The 25,547-nt window shown below is 38.1% G+C and overlaps 2 protein-coding genes across 7 annotated transcripts in view; one reads left to right on the plus strand and one right to left on the minus strand.

The window, feature by feature from the left end:
• The window catches only part of HEATR5A (HEAT repeat containing 5A), a 112,873-nt gene extending 106,773 nt beyond the window's left edge, over window positions 1-6,100 (plus strand). For 4 of the 6 annotated variants that reach the window (XM_082853318.1, XM_082853317.1, XM_082853322.1 and 1 more), the window contains 3 exons: window positions 1,930-2,084; window positions 3,193-3,406; window positions 3,700-6,100. In XM_082853318.1, coding sequence (XP_082709444.1) covers window positions 1,930-2,084; window positions 3,193-3,406; window positions 3,700-4,007 — 677 coding nt within the window. In that variant the 3' untranslated portion in view covers window positions 4,008-6,100. The remainder of the gene's footprint in view (window positions 1-1,929; window positions 2,085-3,192; window positions 3,407-3,699) is intronic. The other 2 variants (XM_082853319.1, XM_082853321.1) reach the window with 1 other exon arrangement.
• Window positions 6,101-6,103: 3 nt separating this feature from the next.
• Window positions 6,104-25,547, minus strand: part of LOC309968689 (uncharacterized protein) — a gene marked incomplete at its 5' end in the record, with an annotated part of 48,302 nt that continues 28,858 nt past the window's right edge. The window contains one exon of the mRNA XM_082850049.1: window positions 6,104-6,216. The remainder of the gene's footprint in view (window positions 6,217-25,547) is intronic.

Consider the following 25,547-nt stretch of genomic DNA (forward strand, 5'->3'; position numbering starts at 1 on the left):
TCTGTTGTCTGTCAGAGAATGAGGTTAGGACACTGAGGATTTGGACTAGCTACTGAGAAGAATTAAGGAAGGAGCTGATAGGGAAAACATTTGCTACATAACAAATTGCTCCCAAACTTAGTAACTTCAAACAACAAACATTTGTTACCTGACAGTTTTTGAGGGTCAGGAATTGGGGAGCAGCATAGCTGGGTGGTTCTGTCTTGGGGTGTCTCTTGAGGTTACTGTTAAGATGTTGGCCGGGGTCCAAGGGGACTCGCTCATGGCTGTTGGTAAGAGGCCTCAGTCTCTCACTGGCTGTTAGTTAGCAGGAGGCCTCAGTTCCTTACCACATAGGCCTCTCCATGGGGCTTAATGCTAAGCGAACCTTGCATGTATTGTAGGTAAAAGAGAATGGGTATAATGGAATTTGGGCAGGGCTGGGAGAATAAGGGAATTTTAGAAGAAATGGGAAGAGGAACGCAGGAGAACTTTATCTTATGGAGAATAAAAAGACGTTTTTACTAAACAGACTAGCTATTGTAGTTTCAAGTTGCTATAAATGACTAAGAATAACTTGGCTGTATGTGAAGCACTATGGCATCATGGTTAACAGTATGCTTTCTGGAATCAAACTGAATGCCTTACTAACTGTGTGATTTGGGCAAATGACTGAATTTCCGTTCCTCAGTTTCTCATCCATAAAATGGGGGAAATAAGTGTACCTACCTCACGATGCTAATGAGGATTAAATATAAAGTGCTTATAATAATACTGTCATAATTTAAATGTTAACCATGCACCTATTTTACCTTAAAATTATTTTTATAAAATAAATCCTACCCATCCATAGTATTTTGCTTTCACTGCTGCTGTGTCTCAGGTGTCAGCTCAAACACTAATTTCCTAAACCTTTCTCTGACTGCCCAATGTAGCAACTCCTGAGTTGCTTTCTATTATCTTTTAATATATTTTTTATATTCATAGACCTTGTGACTAGCTGAAATCCTTTATTTACTTCTTGGTATATTCTGTATCTTCTCTGTAAATTGTATTCTCAGTGCCAAAAAGAGTGCTGGCACATAGAAAATGTTTCTTAAGTATTTGATGAGTGAATGTTACCAAACCTTCTACATATATATGTAATTTTTTTCATAAGTAGTAATCCATTCTTACACAATTTAATGAGTTGAATTTGCCACACCTTTTCCTTTTCAAATAACATTGATTTTCCACAAGAGGTTCATTAAAATTATTTAATGAGAGTATGACTTTGGGAAATGAAGTAAATTACATCCAGTAGAAAATTCCTTTAAATGATTGTGGCACACACAGATATTTTCAAATTTTTCTGTACTGTTAAGAAATGGTATATGTAGCAAACAAAGTGCTAAGTTATTTTCGCTTGACACGTGTATTATCAAAATATGAATACTTTAAACTTAACAAAGAAAAAACAACTGTCCAAGCATTTCTGTATTTCTCCACAATAAAAATAATAATATAACAGCTAATTTATATTGAGCATTATGTGCAACATGCTATTCTGAATGCTTTGTGAGGATTAACTCATTTAATCCTCATAACCTTATAAATTTAAGTACTGTTACTTTCATTTTACAGATGAGAAAACTGAAGATGGGGTTAAATATCCAAGGTCACATAACTAGTTAATGCATATTCCTAGTAAATGTATATAAGTATTTACTGATGTCTTTACTTATGCAGACTGTAATTTCTTTGGTAATTCTTGACTCTAGAATTACTTAAAATGCATATTTTAAAGCTACAGCATTTGCCAGGATTCTTAGTCAGTCAGTCCATATCACTGTCTGTAATCCTTAGGTACACAAAAGAAATTACTACCAAACTAGAGACAGCTTCACAGCTGTATATAACAGTAAATATGACAGTGCTGGGATCTGTTTCTCATAGATTATTTCTTTTTAGTAGCTGGAACACACCAAGAACTTGATGAAGTCAGTCTGCTTACTGCTATCACAGTATTTACTTTGTCTACCAGTCCAGAAGTAACTACGATCCCATGCCTTCAGAAGCGCTGTATTGAGAAATTTAAGGCTACTCTTGAGATAAAAGATCCTATGGTAAGTGTGTTTAGAAGATAGATGTTTGTAATAGGAACATGTTTAGGCTTTTGCAGAACTTTTCCTTATGATTTTGTTGAGTCCAACAGAAAGTACCAGACTGAAAATTATTTTTAGGTTTGGATTAATTCATGTTCTTGGGTTGACAAAGTCAAATAATAATGGTCTTGTTTTTTGGCCCTGAGGTTGGAATGTAGTTAGTTGGAGAAAGATAAAGAAAATGTTTTTTAAAAAATTTAAAAAAAAAAAACCTAAATTTGAAATAGGGGCATCTTAAAATTGATATATCCCTAGAACTTCAGTGGATTTCCTTTCAAAAAAAAAGGGAAGGAAGACTCTAGCATGTGCCTTCAGTATATGACTGTAAAATAATGGGACCTATTTCAAAAGCAGCATATACAAATTAATCCCATTCCTTTCTGGCCCTTTTATTTGCTAAATTAATTTCCTATGCTGTTATGTGGTACAAAATAAGTTTGTAGCACATGATCACAAATAGACTCCTAAAGTTTAGTAACCAGATTTTCTCTCAGAAAAAAAATAATCATTCAAATGAATAAAGGATGGTTTCTATATTTGCTGTATAGTCATCTCCTTTTGTTCTCCTGCCCTATCTGTTTCCTCTAGCCTAACAGGAGCTTTACGTAGCAGTCTCAGAGTGGTGCCTCCAGTATGTGATGACACATAATTAATATGGTCCAGACATGGTTCCTTAAAACCTTCATAGCATCAAATATATGTGATTTTCATCTAAAACATTTTCCAAAATATGTTTCAAGTTTGTGTGTTTGTTTGATTTTTTACATTATAGAGAGACAAACGAGGGGGAAAATGGGAACTAGTCAAAAGAAGAAAAATTAACCACTTTATTCCCACTCCAAGCTGTCACAACCACTGTTAGCATGCAAGTTTGAATATCTGTTAGTGCTTGGACTTCCAAAATTAAAGATAAATTAGAAATAAAATAAATTTAAGTGTGGGAGGGGAGGCTTTAAATTTTTTTCATTTACATTAATTTACTTTAAAAATTTACATTAAAACTTACATTTTAATATAAATGTAAATTTATATTTACAGTTTATACTATTTTTGTCTTTTTTCTGATTAGGTACAAATCAAGACCTATCAGCTCCTACTTTCCATTTTTCAGTATCCGAATCCAGCTGTTTCCTACCCGTACATTTACTCTTTAGTATCCTCTATCGTGGAAAAACTGCAGGAAATAGACAAAAGAAAACCTGAAGACACTACTGAGCTTCAGATCTTTCAAGAAGGCATAAAGGTCTTGGAAGCACTGGTAGCCATTGCTGAGGAACAGCATCGTAAGTGCTAGCACTAAATGCATACTAAATCAGAATCTGTCCAAAATCAGAAATTTAATGTTATTTAAACTGTAAAACATCCCATTAGTCACTTAGCATTATATTTTCACACTCGTGGAAGGGCAGGTGTTGATGTTAATCAATCAACAGTATTGATACTGTTTTGTATTAATTTGGGAGAAGAGATTGGAAGAACTGCTTCCCTTCAAGTAGGGGAAATATGTCCAGATCAAGTGTATAAGAAACATTTACATCCCTGAACCTGGGGCTTACATCATTTGTTTACTTTCCAGGCTCTCAGCTGGTGGCCTGTCTTCTGCCCATCCTCATTTCCTTCCTTTTGGATGAGAATGCTCTGGGATCAGCAACTTCCATAATGAGAAATCTACATGACTTTGCTTTGCAAAATCTCATGCAGATTGGGCCTCAGTATTCATCAGTTTTTAAAAGTGTAATGGCTTCCTCTCCAGCCTTGAAAGCCCGCCTTGAAGCTGCTATAAAGGGCAATCAAGAAAGTGTCAAACTCAAGATACCAACATCTAAACATACTAAGAACTCTGGAAAGAATTCAAGCATCCAATTAAAGACCAACTTCCTCTGATGTTTTTTTTGAATAGTAAGCACCTTAACGCAATACTTGATCATTTCTTTCACTTTGGGGGCAAAAGTGGCATTTTAGACACAAGTGCACTTGGAGGCTGTTTGTTTTAACTTAAATTGCTTTGAAAAGTCACAGCAAACTTAACATTTTTTGTGGGTTTCTTTTTTTCTTTCTTTCATATAATAAAATCACAGAGCTCTGTCAGAATTCTTGCCAGGAATTTCAATAAAGTGCTAAAGAATTAAACTTAGAAAACCAACCACTGCTTTAAAAACAAAGTTTATTTCTTCTAATAGTCCATACACACATAGTACTATGACATATATAAATCTGACTCTAATATAAATTATCTGCATTTATATTGTATCTCGATTGCCAGTTTAAAATTCGGCCTTATTCAATAATTGTATTAGACTTTCTTGGATTTCTCAAACAACGTAAATGATTGGCAAGCTATTTAGGAAACTTGGTTTAGAATTATCTAAAATATGTAATAGTACAAATTAATTAATGCCCTACAGTGTGACTTAAGATTTGGTGTCTATAAATATCATGGCTTTTTACCATCTATTGGTTTTATTTGTATTGAGTTCAGAAAATTGAAATTTTAGTCATTTTAAATAGAATAGGGCATTTCCACTTCAATTTCTCACATGGATTTTCTTTTACCTCTGTTCCTAATAATTTTCATCATTTTCATTTATGGCAAACATTCATACCAATGAGTTTAATATAGATTCATATCTATATTTAAATTAACTGTGGGTTTATATAAATGTCAAATTTAGTACAACAAATTTAGATCCTCAATGAATACAAGTATGTTTTTTTTAACATGAAACATATTTTAATATAGAAAAAAATCTAATGATAAAGTCATATTGGTTGAAGGATAATTTTTAATTATTGATGGTCATTGACTCTCCTTCCACTTCAGTGTTATACTGTGTGAATCAAGCACTGTGTCAGAACAGAGCATTTCCCTGTTAAAAATTAAAACCCGAAGTGAGAGGGGCATGTTCAGAATGGAGAGACACTTGGAGTCAAGAGAAAGCAATGTGATGGTACTCTATTTTATTATGTTTGTATATAAATACACTTGTAAATCGTTCAGAATGAAAGCATTTGACAAATTCTAACACTACAATCAGTTTTTCTAATTTACATAAATAAAGCTAATTTTCTTTATCATTCTTGTATTTGAAATTATTTTACTCACAAAAGATGACTGGTTAGTCTCACAGAGTGCAGAAAATCATTTCTGTGGAGCAAATAATATTTTCTCTGAAACTTAGCCTGTTTTCTGAGGTGAGCCCTTTCTTTGGAACATTCTTTGCAATGGTTTGCATTCTTTGTCTTTCTAATTATCTCTATGAATTTGACTGTATACTCATTATTGTTTCCTTCACCTGAATGCCCTTCTCTCCCTTGTTCTATCTGGCTGACTCCCAGTCCTTTTAGGCCTGGTTTAAATGTCACTTCCCCTTGATAACTCCTTAACGCTTCTTACCCTCCTCTCAAACCAAGCAAATGTAACTGCTTCTTCATCTGTGTTCCTGCAGTACTTTATATATTATTCTATGCACTGAACATCACATTGCATTTTAATACTCCCTTTTAGACTGTGTCTTAAAGGGAGAAATTTTGTCTTCTGTAACTGCCTGTGTGGCATCAACTAGACACTTAAAAAACTGTTGAACTGTACTGGTGTAGGATGAATTTGAGCTGAGAAATTTATTCCTTTGCCAAGGCAAATGCTGGACTGGGATATTCTCAGGATATAGTTTTTTTTATTTTTTTGTTTCTTTTGTATTGTTTTTTATTTCATTTAGTTTGTTCTTAAACATTAAGATTTCTGCTCCTCATTTAAATGACCTGGTATCCTGAATTGTCTGGATTTAAAGGTGCTATATGAATATCAATAGTTGCAAAAAAATATGTCCAGTGTCATGGAATTAGGAACTTAGAGTTGGGCACAATTCTATAGGCTTTTTTTAATGTATCATCTTGTTTAATACAATATTGAATTAGTAAAGATACCCTTACTGATACAGAAATTAAGGCTTAACGGCTGAGACTTGAACCCACCTTTCTGATCCCAGGTTCCAAGCTAGAGACAGAAAAGGTCCGTTGGTGGTCCTGATTCTATCAAGGTAAAGCTTTTCTCTTCTTTCACTGTTCCACATTCCTTCCAGAGCTTTCTTCACTCCTAGTTGAAGATATTTTCATTTAATATTTCTCCAAATTGCCACCGAAAGTTTTCTGGCTAATACAACAGGAAAAAGTGGGAAAAATTTGTGATGTCTACAATTTCAATGGGAATAATGATTACATGATTAGTTGTTGATATAAGTTCTGATTTGTTTAAAGGTGAATAGTTAAGACTGAAAAACACATCAAAAATTCTTTACATCTGTTTTATTTTAACATGTCTCCAGTTGTTATAAAGCAGTTGCACTTCAACTTGGTAATTCTTTACAAATTTAATGTGTTGATGAGCAACCTGGATGAAACAAAGTGGTATATATAATGTTTGCTTGAGCTTTATGTTTTTCTAAGGGAAGAAATACAGCCAAAACTACTAGTTGAGTCTCATTTTATTTAACCCACTATTTAAAAGCTTATCACGGAAAGACTTATAGAGTAACATCAGAAAGACCAGATTTCTATAAATAGAGCATCCAAAGCAAAATTTCTACTTCTATAAATCAAACTTCACCGCCCACCTAAAAGGAACATTAAGGCACTTTAAAAGATACAAATAAGTGCTATAAAAGAGATACAAGGATAGTGCTATGGGAACCCAGGGAAGACGCTTCTGAGAGGGACTTCCTGGAAGGAATATCATATGGCACAGGCTTAGAGAATAATACATACTTGACGGAATAAATGTATAACGTAAGAGTCTTTTGTAACATTAATTTTGAAGAGAAGAATTCGCTTTGTCTTTTTATTACAATATTAGTTTACATTTTGAGGGAAGAAATTTCAACCCTCAAGCTAATAAACTATGATAATGTTAATACAAAACTAACAATATATGAAATAAAGTCTATACTACCCAAAAACTATAGTTAAAATGTTGAATCATTTCTGGCCGTTTAATGATTATATATTATGCTAACAGTCCTAAAGCTTCAGTAGTCTGCCTATATGTATCTTTCAGAGTCCTGTTAACATAATTGTAGAATCAAGGTAATTACATATATTGCATTTTCTCCATCAATTGAATGTACTTTCCTCTTTACAAATAACTTGTTAACCCTTGCAAGACCTCAATTTATCAGAAATATGGTTATTCAACTGCTGGCTGACAGTTTAATGAACTGTGCCTATCTTGACTTTTCTGTTTATCAATCTACTTAGCTGATGCCTCGGCTTTTAGCTTTGAGGAAATGGGAAATTTTGTGTTGTGATGTAGAGCTGGAATGTATCCAGTACAGACCACAAATACAATCCTAGGTTCTGTAAATTCAAAGGAGCTAGCTTCCTTTAATTGCCTTTCTGTTTGCTCAGGACTCCTGGCTGTTCTACTTAGGACATTATAAAATGATTCCACTGACTACTTGGAGAAAATTCTAATTACTTAATAGGCATTCTTAGCACATATCCACATATCGTTCTCTGACAAAATATTTCAGAGAATACTTATTTTTTTAAAGGATTCTATTAAGAAAATTTAAGAGGTCATTGCTACCAATGAAAAACTAATGTTGACAATGTTTTGCTTAATGGGATCAAAATTTAATACTTTTCTCTGAAAAAAAATCTAGATGCAAAAAAACTTTAGACACACACACACAATATATACACACACACACACACACACACATATATACGCATATACACACACCTATCAGCAGTAGTGGACTGCTTTATAACATAAAACATTCCAAGAAAGAACAAAACAAGTGAGATATTTTTTAAAGCAATTTAAAGTATGCCAGTGACACAGCAAAAGCAGTTTTGTTAGTGTTGTTATTGGGCTAGTACAAGTGTCCTCAGAAAAAAAAAACCAAAACATTCATATGCAACCAAAACTGATGCTCTCTGGTGAACAACGAGCCTATAAGTCCCAATATTTCTCTGTTAGTTACTTGTTTCTAATCTTAACAAAGCTTTGGGCCTTGTAGTTTGCAATCAAATGCTGGAAGAGTGCTCCCTGCTCCCTGAATTGCCAGGGTGACTTGTTTTCTCCTACCTTTTCCTCCCTAGTAGTGTCAGGTACTAGAAACACATCATCTAGGCCTTCGTTTAAACACAAAAGCTTCGTAAAAACAGATTTGCTAAATTATGGAAATGCTTTTGTTTCAGCAGTCAACACACTCTTGAGTCAATATCAGATGAGAAATGGTTAGAACATGTACTTCCTATTCCCCAGTCAGCTGTATTGTGACTCTGCCATTTGCTATAGTTTTCATTGCAAATGCTTTCTCTTTTCAGTAATAATGTGACCGTTCTGAGTTCTCAATTTTGTATAAAAATTTTTGTAGAATTTTCTACAATATGAAAATGTTCCTTTAGTTGTTTGATTTATATGCTTAACATAGTACTGGAACTTCCAGAAATCACCTACTGTCTGTCTCTGGGCAAACATATGCCTAAACCATTTATCTTACATATGACACCTAAAGCACAAGTGGCTTTATCTTTGAAGTCCAAAGATAAATTGGACTTCATCAAAATTAAGAACTTTTGTGCTTCAAAGGACACCATCAAGAAAGTGAAAAGACAGGACTTCCCTGATGGTCCAGTGGGTAAGACTCTGTGTTCCCAATGCAGGGGGCCTGGGTTCGATCCCTGGTCGGGGAACTAGATCCCGCATGCATGCCACAACTAAGAAGTCTGCATGCTGCATGCCACAACTAAAACCCGATGCAGCCAAAATAAAAAATACATATTAAAACAACAACATTATAAGAAAGTGAAAAGACAACCCACAGAATGGGAGAAAAAAATTTGCAAATCATAGCTAAATATATATATATAGAGAGAGAGAGAGAGAGAGAATATCCAGCATATGTAAAGAACTCTCAAAACTCAACAATGAAAAGACAACTCAATTTTAAAACGGGCAGAGTTAAAACAGACATTTCTCCAAAGAAGACATACAAATGGCTAATACACACATGAAAAGATGCTCAGTATCCTCATTCATGAGGGAAATGCAAAACCACAATGAGATACCACCTCACTTGATCACTAGGATGGCTGTGATCAAAAAGACAATAACAAGTGTTGGGGAGGACGTGTAGAAATTAGAACTTTCTTATACTGCTGCTGAGAATTTAGTGCAGTTGCTTTGGAAACAGTTTGACAGTTTCTCAAAAAATTAAACATAATTAACAATATGATCCAGCAATTCCACTCCTAGGTATGAAAGAATTAAAAAGTCATGCAAAAACTTGTACATGAATATTCACAGCAGAATTATTGATAATAGCCAAAAAGTGGGAACAACCCAAGTGTCCACCAACTCATGAATATATAAACAAAACTGGTATATCCATTCAATGGAATATTATTCAGCCATAAAAGGAATGAAGTACTGATACATGATACAGTGGAGATTAACCTTAAAGACAGTATGCTAAGTGAAATAAGCTAGACATAAAATGCCTCTTGTTATATGGTTCCATTTTATGAAATGTCCATTGATACGAAATATTTATGAATAGGCAAATCCATGTAAACAAAGTAAATTACTGGTTGTCAGGAGCTGAGGAAGATTGGAGGGGAAGGTGACTGCTAATGGGTATGGGGTTTCTTTTTGGAATGTGGAAAAGGTTCTGGAATTAGATAGTGGTGTTGGTTGCATAACCATGTGAATATAGTAAAAACCACAGAAAAGAACACTTTAAAAGGATGAATTCTGTGGTATGTGAATTTGTTATGGGTTGAATTATGTCTCCCAAATAGATGTCTTAAGCCCTAGTACCTCAGAATGTGACCTTATTTGAAAATAGGGTCATTACAAATGTAAATAGTTACAGTGAAGTCATATTGGAGTAGGGTGGGACCTTAATCCAATTTGACTAGTGTCCTTGTAAGAAGAGGAGAACGCCATTGGAAGACAAGGAGACACACAGACACAGAGGGAAGACAGACATGTGAAGATGGCGGCAGAGACTGAAATTATGCTGCCACAGCCCAGAAATGCCTTGGCCTACCAGAAGCTGGGGGAGCAAGATCCTCCCCTAGAGGCTTTGGAGGGAACATGACCTGTCAACACCTTGATTTGGGGTTTTAGCTTTCAGAACTATGAGAGAATAAGTTTCTGCTGTTTAAAACGAGATTGTGGTACTTTGTAATGGCAGCCCTAGAGAACTCACACCGATTTATATCTGAAGTTTTAAAAAAGGAGTTACTGGGCTTCCCTGGTGGGGTAGTGGTTTTAATAACAAAATTAAAAATAAAAAAATTCAACAATGGGGACATATAAAAGTATAAAATAAATGTCCATGAGTCTATCCTAATATAAATTATTGAATAAATAAATGGTGGAAAATAGACAAATCTCCCATGTAGAAGAATTCCAAATAATTTTATGTGAAACCTAATTCCCCACCCCTCAAGGGGTTGCACATAGTAATTTCCTTTCAAAAAAAGGGGGAGGACTTCCCTGGTGGTGTGGTGGTTAAGAATCCGCCTGCCAGTGCAGGAGACACAGGTTCGAGTCCTGGTCCAGGAAGATCCCACATGCCGCAGAGCAACTAAGCCCGTGTGCCACAACTACTGAGCCCACGTGCCACAACTACTGAAGCCCACATGCCTAGAGCCCATGCTCTGCGACAAGAGAAGCCACTGCAATGAGAAGCCTGTGCACCACAACTACTGAGCCCGCGCACCTAGAGCCCGTGCTCCGCAACAAGAGAAGCCACGGCAATGAGAAGCCTGCGCACTGCAACGAAGACCCCATCCAAAACCATCAAGGTCATCAAAAACAAGGAAAGTCTGAAAAACTATCACAACCAAGGAGGGCCTAAGGAGACAATAATGTATCATATTCTGGATGGGATCCTGCAACAGAAATGGGACGTTAGGTAAAAACTAAGGCTGTCTGAATACAGTATGAACTTTAGTTAATAATAAAGCATCAATATTGGTTCACTAGTTGAAAGGTACCATATTAACTTAGTATGTTAATAACAGGCAAAACCGAGTGTTTAGGTATATGGCAACTCTGTACTACCTTCACAACTTTTCTGTAAATCTAAAACTATTCTAGGGCTTCCCCAATCCACCCACCAATGCTGGGGACACGGGTTCAAACCCTGGTCCGGGAAGATCCCACATGCCGCGGGGCAGCTAAGCCCGTGCGCCACAACTACTAAGCCTGTGCTCTAGAGCCCGTTAGCCACAACTACTGAGCCCACGCGCCAAAACTACTGAAGCCCGCCTAGAGCCCGGGCTCTGCAACAAGAGAAGCCACTTCAATGAGAAGCCTGTACACTGCAACGAAAAGCAGCCTCCGCTTGCTGCAACTAGAGAAAACCCACATGCAGCAACAAAGACCCAAGGCAGCCAAAAATAAAATAATTTAAAAAAAATTAAAAAATAAAAACTATTCTAAATTGTAAAGTTTATTTTAAAAGAAAAAGAAAATCAGATTCAGAATGTCTGGGGTATGGCCCAATAATTTGCATTTTTAAACAACGTTTGTTTTGCATCTTGCTTCTGATGGGTGGTCACAAGTCCATTTTTGGAGCAGCACTACCCTAACTAAGGTCAGCTCCCACTGTGGCTTTCAGCCTAAAACAGAATGGCTGTGAGGTCACTAGACCTCTGCCTGCAGTAAATTTGCTGATTAACACTACAATAAATATTTACAAAGTAGGTCAGCTGTGCCTCTGTTCACCTGTGTTTTTAGGGATTAGTCAGAAGAAAAGGTAACTCTGTCTCTGGTCACCAGCAGGAAAAGGTGTGGTGGAATAGAAAAGTAGTTATCTGGCTTCCATTTTGAGGGTTAACACCCATCTTAATGGGTGTCAAAACACCTTAGTCACTTCCATTTTGTCTATGCTGCTCCCTTTCCATGTGCCACTTCCTTGAGTTCCATCCCAGATAAAAGAATTCAAGTGCCTAGCACTACCCCACAAAATGAATTGCTGAAGATGGCCACAATAAATAATGTTCCTGGACCCTTGTTTCCAACAGTCATTTCTCTAGACTTAATCATCAGCCAGTCACATTCCTAATGCTTTTTCTGTTCCCTCATACAGATACCACCAGTTCCTCTTGCAGGTGAGAAGACTATAGCATTGAATGGGATACAGCAGTGTTTAGATAAGAGATCATAAAGATCTAGGTATAACAGACTAATGATCCCTAGTAATTTATGCTACTTTATTGAAAACTCAGTATCCAGGGGAGAACTGGTAAGAAAAACAGGGCAGATCTCAGACCTAGAAGGACAAATACTGCTGGGAGTTAGGTTCTTTCGAAGTCCTTGGAAAACATATAACCATGAACATCAGTGATATAATTTTCATTACATAGTCATTACCACACTCTTTGAGGACAGGGAAATAATGTACCCTTCTCTTCGGTGTTTATACCCCATATTGTATTTCTACGTGTCCCCTGCTGCAGTGTTGCTCAGCCAACCTGTACACATAGGTCTCTCCATCTTTGCACAATCCTGTTTTCTTTCTTTCTTTCTTTCATTTATTTATTTTTGGCTGCGTTGGGTCTTTGTTGCTGCACGTGGGCTTTCTCTAGTTGCAGCGAGCGGGGGCTGCTCTTCATTGTGGTACACGGGCTTCTCGTTGCGGTGGCTTCTCTTTGTTGTAGAGCACGGGCTCTAGGCACGCGGGCTTCAGCAGTTGTGCCTCTCAGGCTGTAGAGCGCAGGCTCTGTAGTTGTGGCGCACGGGTTTAGCTGCCCTGCGGCACGTGGGATCTTCCTGGACCAGGGCTGCATTGGCAGGCGGATTCTTAACCACTGCACCACCAGGGAAGCCCAATCCTTCTGTTTTCTTAACCACTTCTATTATTGTTCATTACATTTCCCTCCCCTTCATTAACTCTATTCTGTTCAGAGTCCAGAAGTAGAGACCACTGACTAATGATGACCTTGAGTGAGATCACTGCTAATTAGAAATGATCATATCTGTGAAAAGCACTTCCCTTGAACTCATAAAACAACCACAGTAGAATCTTAAGTACCTATAGTGTGCAACGCACTATGCGCATATAAGGAAGTACCAGTATAGAAAGAGCACTGAACTCTTAGCACCAATGGATCTGGATTCTAATTTTGTTCGTGTGGGCAGGTCAGCCTCCTGGCCTCAGTTTCTTCTCTGCTAAATAGTTGAGCATAGTGTGACCAACTATCCCTATTTGTCTAGAATTCCCAGGCTCAGCACTGAAAGTTCTGTGTCCCAGGAAACTCAGTACCAGGTGAGCCAGGATGGTTAGTTCCCCTCTTGGACAGGCTATCTGAGACCCTTTCTGGTTCTGACAGTTCTGGGTCAAAGCCTCAGGTGCTTCTCAAGGCATGTTGTCTATGCCCTTTTGAGAGTGTGGACTGAGTCACAGAGAGACAGGGTAGTGGCTATATGCAAAGAACTCATAAGGCTTCCTGCCTCCTGAGCTGTGACTCACGGGGGATGCTGCAGGGCATCATTCCTAACATCTCAGGGAAGCAGATCAGCTGAGAATGGTACACTCAGGCAAGAGACATTCTTAGGTTTCTCAGTGGGAAAGAAATTCAAAAACAACGGATTAATGAGAGGAATTTGTAGCAAATGTTGAGGCTGCCAGCATTTTTGCAAGTGAGCCAATGACCTTTTAAGCTATATCTACAACTGACTAGCTTCTTGGCCACCATCCCAATGAAGGTTCCTTTCCCAGTTTAAACTACATTCAAAACTGGCTTGGCAGCAAGGCTTTTAGCATCCTCAGATATAGACTTACTCCAGCAGGAGAGGATATGAAATCAACTTTCTAATAAAAGCTTAAAAAACATTTTTTTAACACAAAAAACAAACCAAAAAAACCCAACAGCAACAGAGCGAGTGACTGCCACTGCTAATGTCGACAACTGAATCTGTTGTCCTATTTTCATGAGTTTCAAGAAAAGGATCCTAGGGTCTTCCCTGGTGGTTCAGTGGTTAAGACTCTGTACTTCCACTGCAGGGGGCACAGGTCTGATCCCTGGTCGGGGAACTAACAATCTGCATGCCAGGTGGCACGGCCAAAAAAAAAAAAAAAAAAAAAACAGCAACAAAAAAAGGATCTTAGCTTAACTTGAATCGATAGGGAAGACAGCTGAACTCTAGGTCTTGAGTGGATTTACCACACTGCACAGGACTACAGAGGTTGACCCTGAGTTGACTCTGAAAAGAGATGCAGCTTGCTGTAGATTTATATTTAATTTAAAAGCAAATTTCATAATCACCTTGCTCATTTTTCTGTGTGCCTCATTTCATTTTGTCTTTATGTTTAAGATTAACACCTATTTCAATCTCACCTTCTAGAATTATGGCCTAATTTCCTTCTCAGTCATTCTTCTTAAACAGCTGGATCCAAAACACAAGCCCCAAATACTTTTTGAGTGGTGATAGGATGAACCTACATGGAGAAAGTCAAAAGAGCTAGATTAATACAAGCTATTTAAGGAACTTAGAAACAAATCAAGGAACTTCTCTAACTCAACAAATTAAGATAGCAGTTATGTAGTCTCTTACCCACCCTTGGCCAATCAAAAATACAGTAAAATGAAGTTAAACTGGTTTAAGAAGTATGTGCCAAATAGTAGTATTTCCCCCAACCAAATTTACTTCTTTCCCCTTTCTGTTAGCTCTACTTTAGTAGAATCTAAGGCTATTAACAAAGGAAACTTTTAGCCACAAGTTCATGAGTTAATTATCTGGAGACTAATCATGACTCAAATGAGAATTCCTGTTTACACATACCCACAACAGCAGTAAAGGGATCTAATAGCATGAATAGCTACAGGAAATATTTTTGGTGATAAGAGGTCAACATGCGAGAGACTGGCTAAATAAGGCGGCTCTAGGCATGTGACTTTAAATTCTTTCAGTTGAAGAGTATCTATTATATGTTACTCAATAGACTGTGAGGAAATTAAAAGATATGTGCTGGTTTGCTTTGTCCACCCTGGCAGGTGGCCAAAGTTCTCATAATTGGCAAGACTGGGCCACCTGCCCTGTCCCCTGGCCTCTGGGTTTGTTAACCTCTCATCTATGGAGCTGAGGAGAGCTTTTAACTTCTTTAAATCCTACCTGGGAAGGAATTTCTTTTTTTTTTTTCTTTTGAATTTTATTTTATTTTTTTATACAGCAGGTTCTTATTACTTATCCATTTTATACATATTAGTGTATATATGTCAATCCCAATCTCCCAATTCATCACACCACCACCCCCCACCCACCGCTTCCCCTGCTTGGTGTCCATACGTTTGTTCTCTACATCTGTGTCTCAATTTCTGCCCTGCAAACCAGTTCACCTGTACCATTTTTCTAGGTTCCACATATACGCATTAATATATGATATTTGTTTTTCTCTTTCTGACTTACTTCACTCTGTATGACAGTCTCTAGATTCATCCACATCTCTACAAATGACCCAATTTCATTCCTTTTTATGGCTGAGTAATATTCCATTGTATATATGTACCACATCTTCTTTATCCATTCCACTGCTGATGGACATTTAGGTTGCTTCCATGTCCTGGCTATTGTAAATAGTGCTGCTATGAACATTGGGGTGTGTGCATTTTTTGAATTACTGTTTTCTCTGGGTATATGCCCAGTAGTGGGATTGCTGGGTCATATGGTAGTTCTATTTTTAGATTTTTAAGGAACCTCCATACTGTTCCCCACAGTGGCTGTATCAATTTACATTCTCACCAGCAGTACAAGAGCGTTCCTTTTCTCCACACCCTCTCCAGCATTTATTGTCTGGGGATTTCTTAACGGTGCGATTCTGATGGGTGTGAAGGGATACCTCACTGTAGTATTGATTTGCATTTCTTTAACAATTAGTGATGCTGAGCATCTTTTCATGTGTTTTTTTTTTTTTTTTTTTTTTTTGCGGTATGCGGGGCTCTCACTGTTGTGGCCTCTCCCATTGTGGAGCACAGGCTCTGGACGCGCAGGCTCAGTGGCCATGGCTCATGGGCCCAGCCGCTCCACGGCATGTGGGATCTTCCCGGACCGGGGCACGAACCCGTGTCCCCTGCATCGGCAGGCGGACTCTCAACCACTGCGCCACCAGGGAAGCCCTCTTTTCATGTGTTTGTTGGCCATTTGTATGTCTAAGAAATTTTAAACAAAAAACAAAGAAAATTCAGAAGAAATATGATGAAAGGAAAAAGAATGCTCAAATCAGCAGTCTTCTAGAGGAGCAGTTCCAGCAGGACAAGATTCTTGCATGCATCACTTTTAGACCAGGCCAGTGTGGCCAAGCAGATGGCTATGTGCTGGAGGGCAAGGAGCTGGAGCTCTAAGGAAAATCAAGGCCCAGAAAGGCAAATGAGTCCTCCTCCTTCCTATCTTAGTCCATGTAATAAAGGTGTTTATTGTTCTTAAAAAAAAAAAAAAAGTAGAGAGCTTGATCGTAATTATATAAAAAATGCAAAGCAAAAATATGGAAAGAAATAGAATAAAACATTAACTGAATTGCTTCTAGGTGACAGAAAGAAAGGTGTATCAGTCAAGGTTCTTAGTTGCATATACATAAAACTTTAAATGAAAAGAAAAATGAGAATTTACTGAAGGCTCTCATGGGTTCAATGAGTCAATGGGAAAGGAACACCAAACTCAGAAGACATGCAGGAGTCAAGACAGCTCTGGAAGACCAAGCAGTAGGAAGCTGCTGGACATTGCCCCCATTGATCACTGCCACAGCTAGCACAATCGAACCATCATAGGCCATCTGGCTAGAGTAGGGTCCAGGCAGGAGCATCTCATTGGCTAAGCCAAGATCATATCTCACACTGGCTGCAGAAGGGCTACAGTTCAAGAAAAAGGAAGATGTTCCCACATAAGGTTCCACTGTGGGAAGCAGAGCATTGCATCTCATGTACATGATTATAAACAATAAAGGATTTCTCCCATAAAGGAAGAAGAGTTGGAAACTGGACAACCAAAAAAAATGACAAAAGTCCACAACAATTTTTTCTGTTTTTATGTTTTCAACACTCTACAAATCATCTTCACAGAACCTGTATGTGAAAACTGATAAAATAAACCAATACAACTTTTCTCTTCCTTATAGCATGATGGGTAGGAGAATAATGCCACCCCAAAATATGACTGTAGGAGTTCAGAACATGCCACTCCAAAATGTGCCATTTTGGTACATTGGTTATTTTGAGCTGTTAGCATTTGAAAAGCAGCAAATGCAGGGGTAGGCTTTCATTGAACTCTCCTTTTCTGCCTAAAGACAGATCCTCCAAAAAGAAACCTGGTTGTCATAAATCCCCACCCTGCGAATTTAATCAACCAGGGAAGATTGATTCTTATCACAGAAGAGGAGACTAGAAATTGAAACCACACCCAGACAAACTGTCACTCACATTTATTTTTCTAAAGGCCCATTCACCTTTCCTAAAAATCATTTACTCATCCCTAAGATGCCTACATCTCCCATCCTCTTTCCCTATTAAACTGGTATTTAATCCTGAATTCTAAGACACCTCAGTGATTACTTATTTTTCCCTGGGTATCTTCCATGTATCCATGAGGTATACGTGTTGATAAACTTCTGTTTTTCTTCTGTTTTGTTAATCTGCCTTTTATTTCAGGGGTCTCAGCTAAGAACTCAGAAGGGTAGAGGAAAAATTATTTTTCCTCCCCTACAAGCACTGTGGTAAATTAACAAGGATTTGTTTTCAATCTTTAAGACGTGTCTGAAATTGGTATAAAATCTTTATCAAATTAAGAAAGCTCTATACTCCAACTCTGCTAAGAGTTCTTGCTTTTTTTTTAAATTAATTAATTTGTTTTCACTGCGTTGAGTCTTCATTGCTGCCTGTAGGCTTTCTCTAGTTGCAGCGAACGGGGACTACTCTTCATTGCGGTGCGCGGGGCTTCTCACTGGGGTGGCTTCTCTTGTTGCGGAGCATGGGCTTTAGGCGCACAGGCTTCAGTAGTTGTGGCACGCGGGCTCCATAGTTGTGGCGCACGGGCTTAGTTGCTCTGCGGCATGTGGGATCTTCCCGGATCAGAGCTCACACCCGTGTCCCCTGCATTGGCAGGTAGATTCTTAACCACTGAGCCACCAGGGAAGTCTCAGAGTTCTTGCTTTTTAAAAAAATCATAAATAGGCACTAAGACTTATCCAGTGTTTTCTTCTCAATTTAGATAATGATTTTTCTACTTCAGGTTCTTAATGTAGTAAATTACACTGGTAGATTTTCCACTTTTGAACCAGTATGGCTTTACTAGAATAAACTACTAGATTTTGATGTATGATTTTTTAAATACTTTTTTTGGATTTGTTTAGCTAATACTTTATTTAGATTTTTTTTTTGCACTTACATTCATAAGTGTTTGGGGTCAATAATTTTCTTTTCATGTATTGTCCTTATTTTTAAATAAATTTATTTATTTTTTATTTATTTTTGGCTGCACTGGGTCTTTGTTGCTGCATGTGGGCTTTCTCTAGTTGTGGCGAGCAGGGGCTACTCTTCATTGCGATGCGTGGGCTTCTCACTGCAGTGGCTTCTCTTGTTGCGGAGCACGGGCTTCAGTAGTTGTGACACGCGGGCTCTAGAGCTCAGACTCAGTAGTTGTGGTGCACAGGCTTAGTTGCTCCAAGGCATGTGGAATCTTCCCGGACCAGGGATAGAACCCGTGTCCCCTGCATTGGTAGGCAGATTCTTAACCACTACGCCACCGGAGAAGTCCATTATCTAGTTTTTGAATCAAGACTTTTGGCCTCTGGAAAAGTCCCTATCACAAGAAAAAAAATACTTTTTTGCAACTATATATGGTGACAGTTATTAGCTAGAATTATTGTGGTGATCATTCCACAATATATACAAATATCAAATCACTATGTTCTACACCTGAAACTAACAGGTGTACAACACCTATTATATAAAACTATACAATGTTATATGTCAATTATACCTCAATTTTAAAAAACTGAATATAAATAAATGAATGAATGAACAAATGAAAAAAAGACTTTGGCCTTCAAAATGAACTGGCCATTTCTGAACTTTTCTATTTTCTAGAACAGTTTGCATGAGATAGATATTAAGTATGCTTTGAAGATTTGGTAGAACTCATTAATGAAATCAGTTAGGGCTGGCATTCTTTTTGGAGGGCAAATATTTGATGGCCATCTGAATTTCTTTAATACTTAGCTTTAATTAGTTTCTTTAAACCTGCTACCAGAAGTTGTGATTTTAAATTTTAAAAACTAGTTGAGGGCTTCCCTGGTGGCAGTGGTTAAGAATCTGTCTGCCAATGTAGGGGACACAGGTTCTATCCCTGGTTCGGGAAGATCCCACATGCCATGGAGCAACTAAGCCCATGTGCCACAACTACTGAGTGTGCGCTCTAGAGCCTGTGGGACACAACTACTGAAGCCTGCGTGCCTAGAGCACATGCTCTTCAACAAGAGAAGCCACCGCAATGAGAAGACCACGCACGGCAACAAAGAGTAGCCCCCGCTTGCCGCAACTAGAGAAAGACCACGCAGCTACAAAGACCCAATGCAGCCAAAAATAAATAAATAAAATTAATTTATTAAAAAAAACTAGTTGATAGTCAATTATTCCTCAATTTTTAAAAGATTAAAAGAGACAATAAAAAATTAAAAAGTTAAAGAAAGTTGATAGACATTTTAAGATAAGGATTCGTTAAAAAAAAAAAAAGTTGTACAAAATCCAAGTGTTTCTGGGCTCACTGAATGCTGTTTCTCAGTGCCAGAAACAAATACTGTGATGCGTATAGAGATGAGAGTATACATACTTTCTGCACCCAGGAATTCAGAACGTTCAGAACGTTCAGAACGTTGAAGTGGACTTGTATTTACTTGTCCCCTCTTTCTGAGAACATAGAACTTCATCAGAGCCTTAAGAAATACAACCAATGAGGCTATGAGGTATTTCTGGTGAAATATGGCAGAGCTATTTCCAGGAAACAGGTTCCTTCCCCTCAGCGTAGGAGAGAACTCTGCTTTCTCACCCAAGAAGTCTGAAAAAACTATTTGTTGATAAGAAGTATATCAAGAAATTAGAAAAATGACTTACCTTGCTATTCCAGTTGCTGGCTGAAAAAAGACACTGGAGATCTCATAAGCTGGAAGCTTTTCTGATCAATCTCAGAAGTCTTGTATGCCCTGCCAGGATCACTATTTTAAGCCTATTCCTGGGGCTCTGTGCCATCTTTGCCTCAAACAAGGGAACTGAAACCCTCGGCCTTTTCTCCATAGCCAAGGGGGATTTTTATCTACCTCCTTCACTCCTCTTCTCCCTTCTCCCATTGAATAGTCTGTGTTTCTCAGGTTGTTTCACATTCAGTCGAGGGTAGTGTGTAAGATGGCATGTCCGCCTGCCGAGATCCAAAACTCTGGGTAAGACTTGTCTCCCAGTATGAGGAAGGTAGGAGAGGTGAGGTGGTGGGTACGCGCCATATAACTACAATAGAGGGGAAGTGTGTTTCTGACCTCCCAAATTGGATGTCTGAATGTATTTCAAACAAAACAAAATAAAAAAAAACATGGTTAAACAGTGATTAGAGTCTCAAACTACCAGCACAGCCTTACATTTTGGGGATATTAACTACAAGTACCCTGGAAGCTGGAATTAGAGGCCTAGTACCTTCTATAGTATAACATCCCCATCTAGCCTGTGAACCCACTCACCATTTGGAGCACTGTATGAGAAAATGCTTTCTAAGTCCCAAATCTTAGGAAAATAAACCAGAGAAACAAATTAATGACTCCCCACTACCTTACTCTTACACTGATGTGGGACTCTTCAATTTGTCTACTCAGGTAAATGTGCTGACTTCATGCATTTCCAATGCATATACATTTCTACTGCAAAAGACAAACTTAGATAAATTTTTAAATCTATTTTTTAAAGTTTTGATAATCCTCAGTGACAATAGGGGTGCTGAGAAACAGGCACACACATATGCCATCGGCAGGAGTGTAAATTGGTGCAACATATTGGAGGCCAATTAAGTGATACCTATTTTTTTTAAGTAATACCTATTTTTAAAAATATATATGAGCAACATAAATGTCCGTTGCTAAGGCTATGATTAAAGCATACTAATATAAATATTGCAATAATATGAAACTAATTTTTTAAATGTAGCGAATCAATTGTACTGTTGTGTGAAAATGCCCAACAAACACTTAATTGTTAAAAATAGTTGCAGAATAGAATGCATATTATGCTCTTATTTATGATTTTATTAATAGATCATATATATTTATTTGTAAACAAGTTGTTTTATTTGTTGAAGCATGTATGTGTGTGTGCATGTATTTGGTTGTATAAGCATGGACATTTTCCAGAAGGATATATGAGAAACTATTAATGGTGAGTAAGGACTGGGACCAGGAAATCACGTCATACCATTCTTTACTGCTGAATTTTCTTGCACGAACACAAAGTTTATCATTTAAAATACTGATGAATTGGGACTTCCCTGGCGGCGCAGTGGTTAAGAATCTGCCCGACAATGCAGGAGATATGGGTTCGAGCCCTGGCCGGGAAGATCCCACATGCCGCAGAGTAATTAAGCCCCTGAGCCACAACTACTGAGCCCGCATGCCACAAGTACTGAAGCCCAAGCACCTAGAGCCTGTGCTCCGTAACAAGAGAAGCCACCGCAATGACAAGCCCACGCACCGCAACAAAGAGTAGCCCCTGCTTGCTGCAACTAGAGAAAAGCCCGTGCGCAGCAATGAAGACCCAACACGGCCAAAAATAAAAGCAAATAAATAAATAAATTTATTAAAAAAAGAAAAGAACTCAATTGTCATAAATCCCTTGCCTTGGAGCAACTATTATCCCTGTAGATGATAAGTCGCCACACCCACCCCTACACAGACTTTCTCCTAAGAGCCCATTCAGCTTTCCAAAAGATCATTTGTTTTCCCCTCAGTGCCCTTTCTCCCCAGACCCTTATTAAGAAGTCAACTGTTTTCGTTTAAGCGCGTTTCTCTCTCTTTCCCTTAGTAAGGTGTTATATATGTCCCAAATTCTAATTCCATCCAAATTCCACCTCTTTGAGTCACATTTTCTGTGAACTCCAGCGTATCCTTACTTGAATAAAAATCTGTCTTTTCTTTTGCTAACTTGTTGTCAGTTTACTCTGAAGACTCTCAAGCACAGAATCTAAAAGGGTACAGGAAAAGTTTTTCCTCCCCAGCAGTACCAAACTATAGTAACAGTTGTATTCTCTTCTACCACACACTTGCAGTAAAGAACAAAACAGTTTCACTTAAGAATGCCCTTGATGAAGCAGTAAAAGGTATTATTTTTATTAAATCTTGACCCTTGTATACACATGTTTTTGATATGACTGTGTGGTGAAATGGGAAATACACAGAATGTCCTTCTGCTACATTGCACTTCTGCCACAAAGCACTAGAGGAATTGAGCTGTGAGCTAAACTAGCCGCCTTTTTTCTTTTTAATTAAAAGAACTACTAACAGACAGCCATCTTATTTGCCCCTGGGCTTTAGGCTGGTATTTTCTACCAAAGGAACAAAGTGAGCCTGCTAGTTAAAAATAAAGAAATAAGCAAGTGACATTTGTTGCCAATGATAAAATATAGCTTTTTGGAAAACCTGTACAGCTTCCTGATGTGTTAACTTTTCTGATGAGATCAATGGTGACAACCAATGTCATCTTTTAATATTATATAGTGAAACATGTTAACATTTGGAAGATCTGCATAACTCACTCAGTGAGCCAATATTTTTCTGAATGGCCAGCAAATTCATGCAAGGGTAGAGGATCCATTCTAAGTTCAACACAGATGAATGGATTTTTATGTAATGAAAGACAAAAAGTTCATTTATGTGGTGTCAGATTCCATACTGCAACTAGACTATAAATTACCACTTGTTGAGTTTTAGTATAGTACCTGTTTAAAAAAAAAAATTCAGCTGTGTAAATTTGAAGATCTAATTGGCTTTACTCAACAATTCATGAATTGGAGGGCATCCCACCTAGAAAGCAGAAGGGCACTCTGATGGGTTGAACAAAATGTAAGGTTTTTAAAGGCAGAAGGAGGGTGGGGCAAGGAAGCTATTAACAAAGGAAAAGAAAGGATTGTTTCAGGCCAGGTCACCTTTTTCTAGGGGAAGGATGAGGGTCTACCATGCAGATTACCTGTTCTTCCTTTCTCAGGGGAGGAGGGTGATATAGAGAGGACCCATGTGACTGATTACCTCACTGGTGCTGACTAGAAAATTCCAGACTGGCAGATTAAGATTACATTCCTGGGTAAGGTCAAAACTACTATTACATCAGGTAGTTAGTCTAGGTTTGGTATCATAAGCTTCAGCATAAGTGACACCATTTGTGGCCTGTGGTTTTCTCTATAACATACCCTAAAAGAATATCCACAAATTATCTGAAAGTAACATGTAAACAAAAGCACTTTTTGGTTTTCAATAATATTTAAGAACATAAAGAGGTCCTGAAATCAAGAAGTTTGAGAACCACTGTTCTAGCTATTCTTACAAATCTACTTCTCCCTTTTACCTTCATAAACTCTCCAAGTTCTTCTAAAGACTCAAGGTAAGCAAAAGACAGAGAAACTTCTAGGCCACTTTTATTATCTGTGTTGATACCTCCTCTGAGGATAAGAACTAACTGCCTGATTAGGATGGGGGAAAAGAGAAAGAAAAGTTAATATCTCAAAATATTACCTAGCACACATGTAAAGCAATTTGCATAGTGCCTGCTCCAAGCAGCGCTCAATATGGCTGGTATCACCATCATCATCTTCATCACAGTTATGATTATTTCATCTTGTCCATGTTTCTAATGGTATTATATGCCAATGACTCTTGTATTTCCAAACTCTTGAGACAATGTATCCTAGAGTCTTTTAAATTCAGATCTTTCCATTTCCTTATGATTCAAAATACTGTCACCTCCCCAGACAGAGTGGGAGCCTGTGATGCTTGTAAATAGGTCACACTTGCAGAGATGTTTCCTCTTTTATCCCTGGGGAGAGTTTAGGTTTTGAAATTATTATCTCTCTGAAGGTCTTTTACATATATATATATATTTTTTAATTTTTACTTTATTGAAGTATAATTAACTTACAATGTTGTGTTACTTTCAGGTGTATCTCTGAAGGTCTTTTAAATCAGGGGATGTTCTTAAGCAGAAAGACTGAACTAGAAATTATAAACGAAAACCAGAAAGCACGGCAAGGAAAGGATTCACTAACTGACCTCCCACCATCCCTGAAACAAAAAGATTCTCGGGTAGAAAGCTCATAAATGAGGAATAAGTACTAGGAGCAATGCTTCCTATCACAATTTCAATGGAATTTGTAGAAATGTGATTCAACAGATTTCTGAACCACAGGTAGCATGTGAGAATGAAAAACTGACAAGACCTTGAAACTGGAGAGGACTGGGTTCAAATTCTGACTTAGGGACTTCCCTGGCGGAGCAGTGGTTAAGAATCCACCTGGCCAAGGCAGGGGACACGGGTTTGAGCCCTGGTCCGGGGAGATTCTACATGCTGCGGAGAAAGTAAACCCGTGTGCCACAACTACTGAGCCTGTGCTCTAGAGCCCGAGAGCCACAACTACTGAGCCCATGTGCCACAACTACTGAAGCCCACACGCGTAGAGCCCATGCTCCACAACAAGGGAAGCCACCACAATGAGAAGCCGGCACACTGCAATGAAGAGTAGCCCGCGCTCGCCAAAGACAAAGACAAACAGCTAGACAAAGCCGACGTGCAGCAACAAAGACCCAACTCAGCCAAAAATAAATACATAAATAAATTTAAATAAATAAATTAATTAATTAAAAAAATAAAAATTCAAATTCTGACTTAGCCCTTTACTGTATGTGTGATGTTAGTAAAAGGTTGGCTCTCCAAGCCCTAGTTTTCTGTTAAATGTGGATTCCACATGGCTCAATTTCATACTGAAAGAAACAAGGCCTAGTAGCCAAAACTCTTTCAAGAGGAATTCCCATCTTTTTACTTGCTTTTCTCAATGAACATCCTTTTTAAAAGATCCAATGTGTCACCCACAGCAATACTTAAAACCCTCCTTCTTCTTCTTTCTCATTCTCCCAAAGCTGCTCCAAAGCCCATTCTCCAAACCTCCACAAATCCCTCCTCATCCCTAGTCAGCTTGGCTAGTGTTTTATTTGTACCTTCTTTCTCCCTCCCCAACCCCCTTAGTTCTTTATTATGAATATTATTTTCAATTTCAAATTCTCTCCAATTTGCCCTTGGACTGCATTCTCCATAACAAAGGAACCCTGCCCCCCCCACCCTGCCGCAAGCCAACATCCTACCCTGCTTCCCCCAGCCTGGACCTATGCAGACTCCCCCTCT

The sequence above is a fragment of the Leucopleurus acutus genome, assembly GCF_964270905.1.
Source record: "Leucopleurus acutus genome assembly, chromosome: 1".
Lineage (NCBI taxonomy): Eukaryota > Metazoa > Chordata > Mammalia > Artiodactyla > Delphinidae > Leucopleurus > Leucopleurus acutus.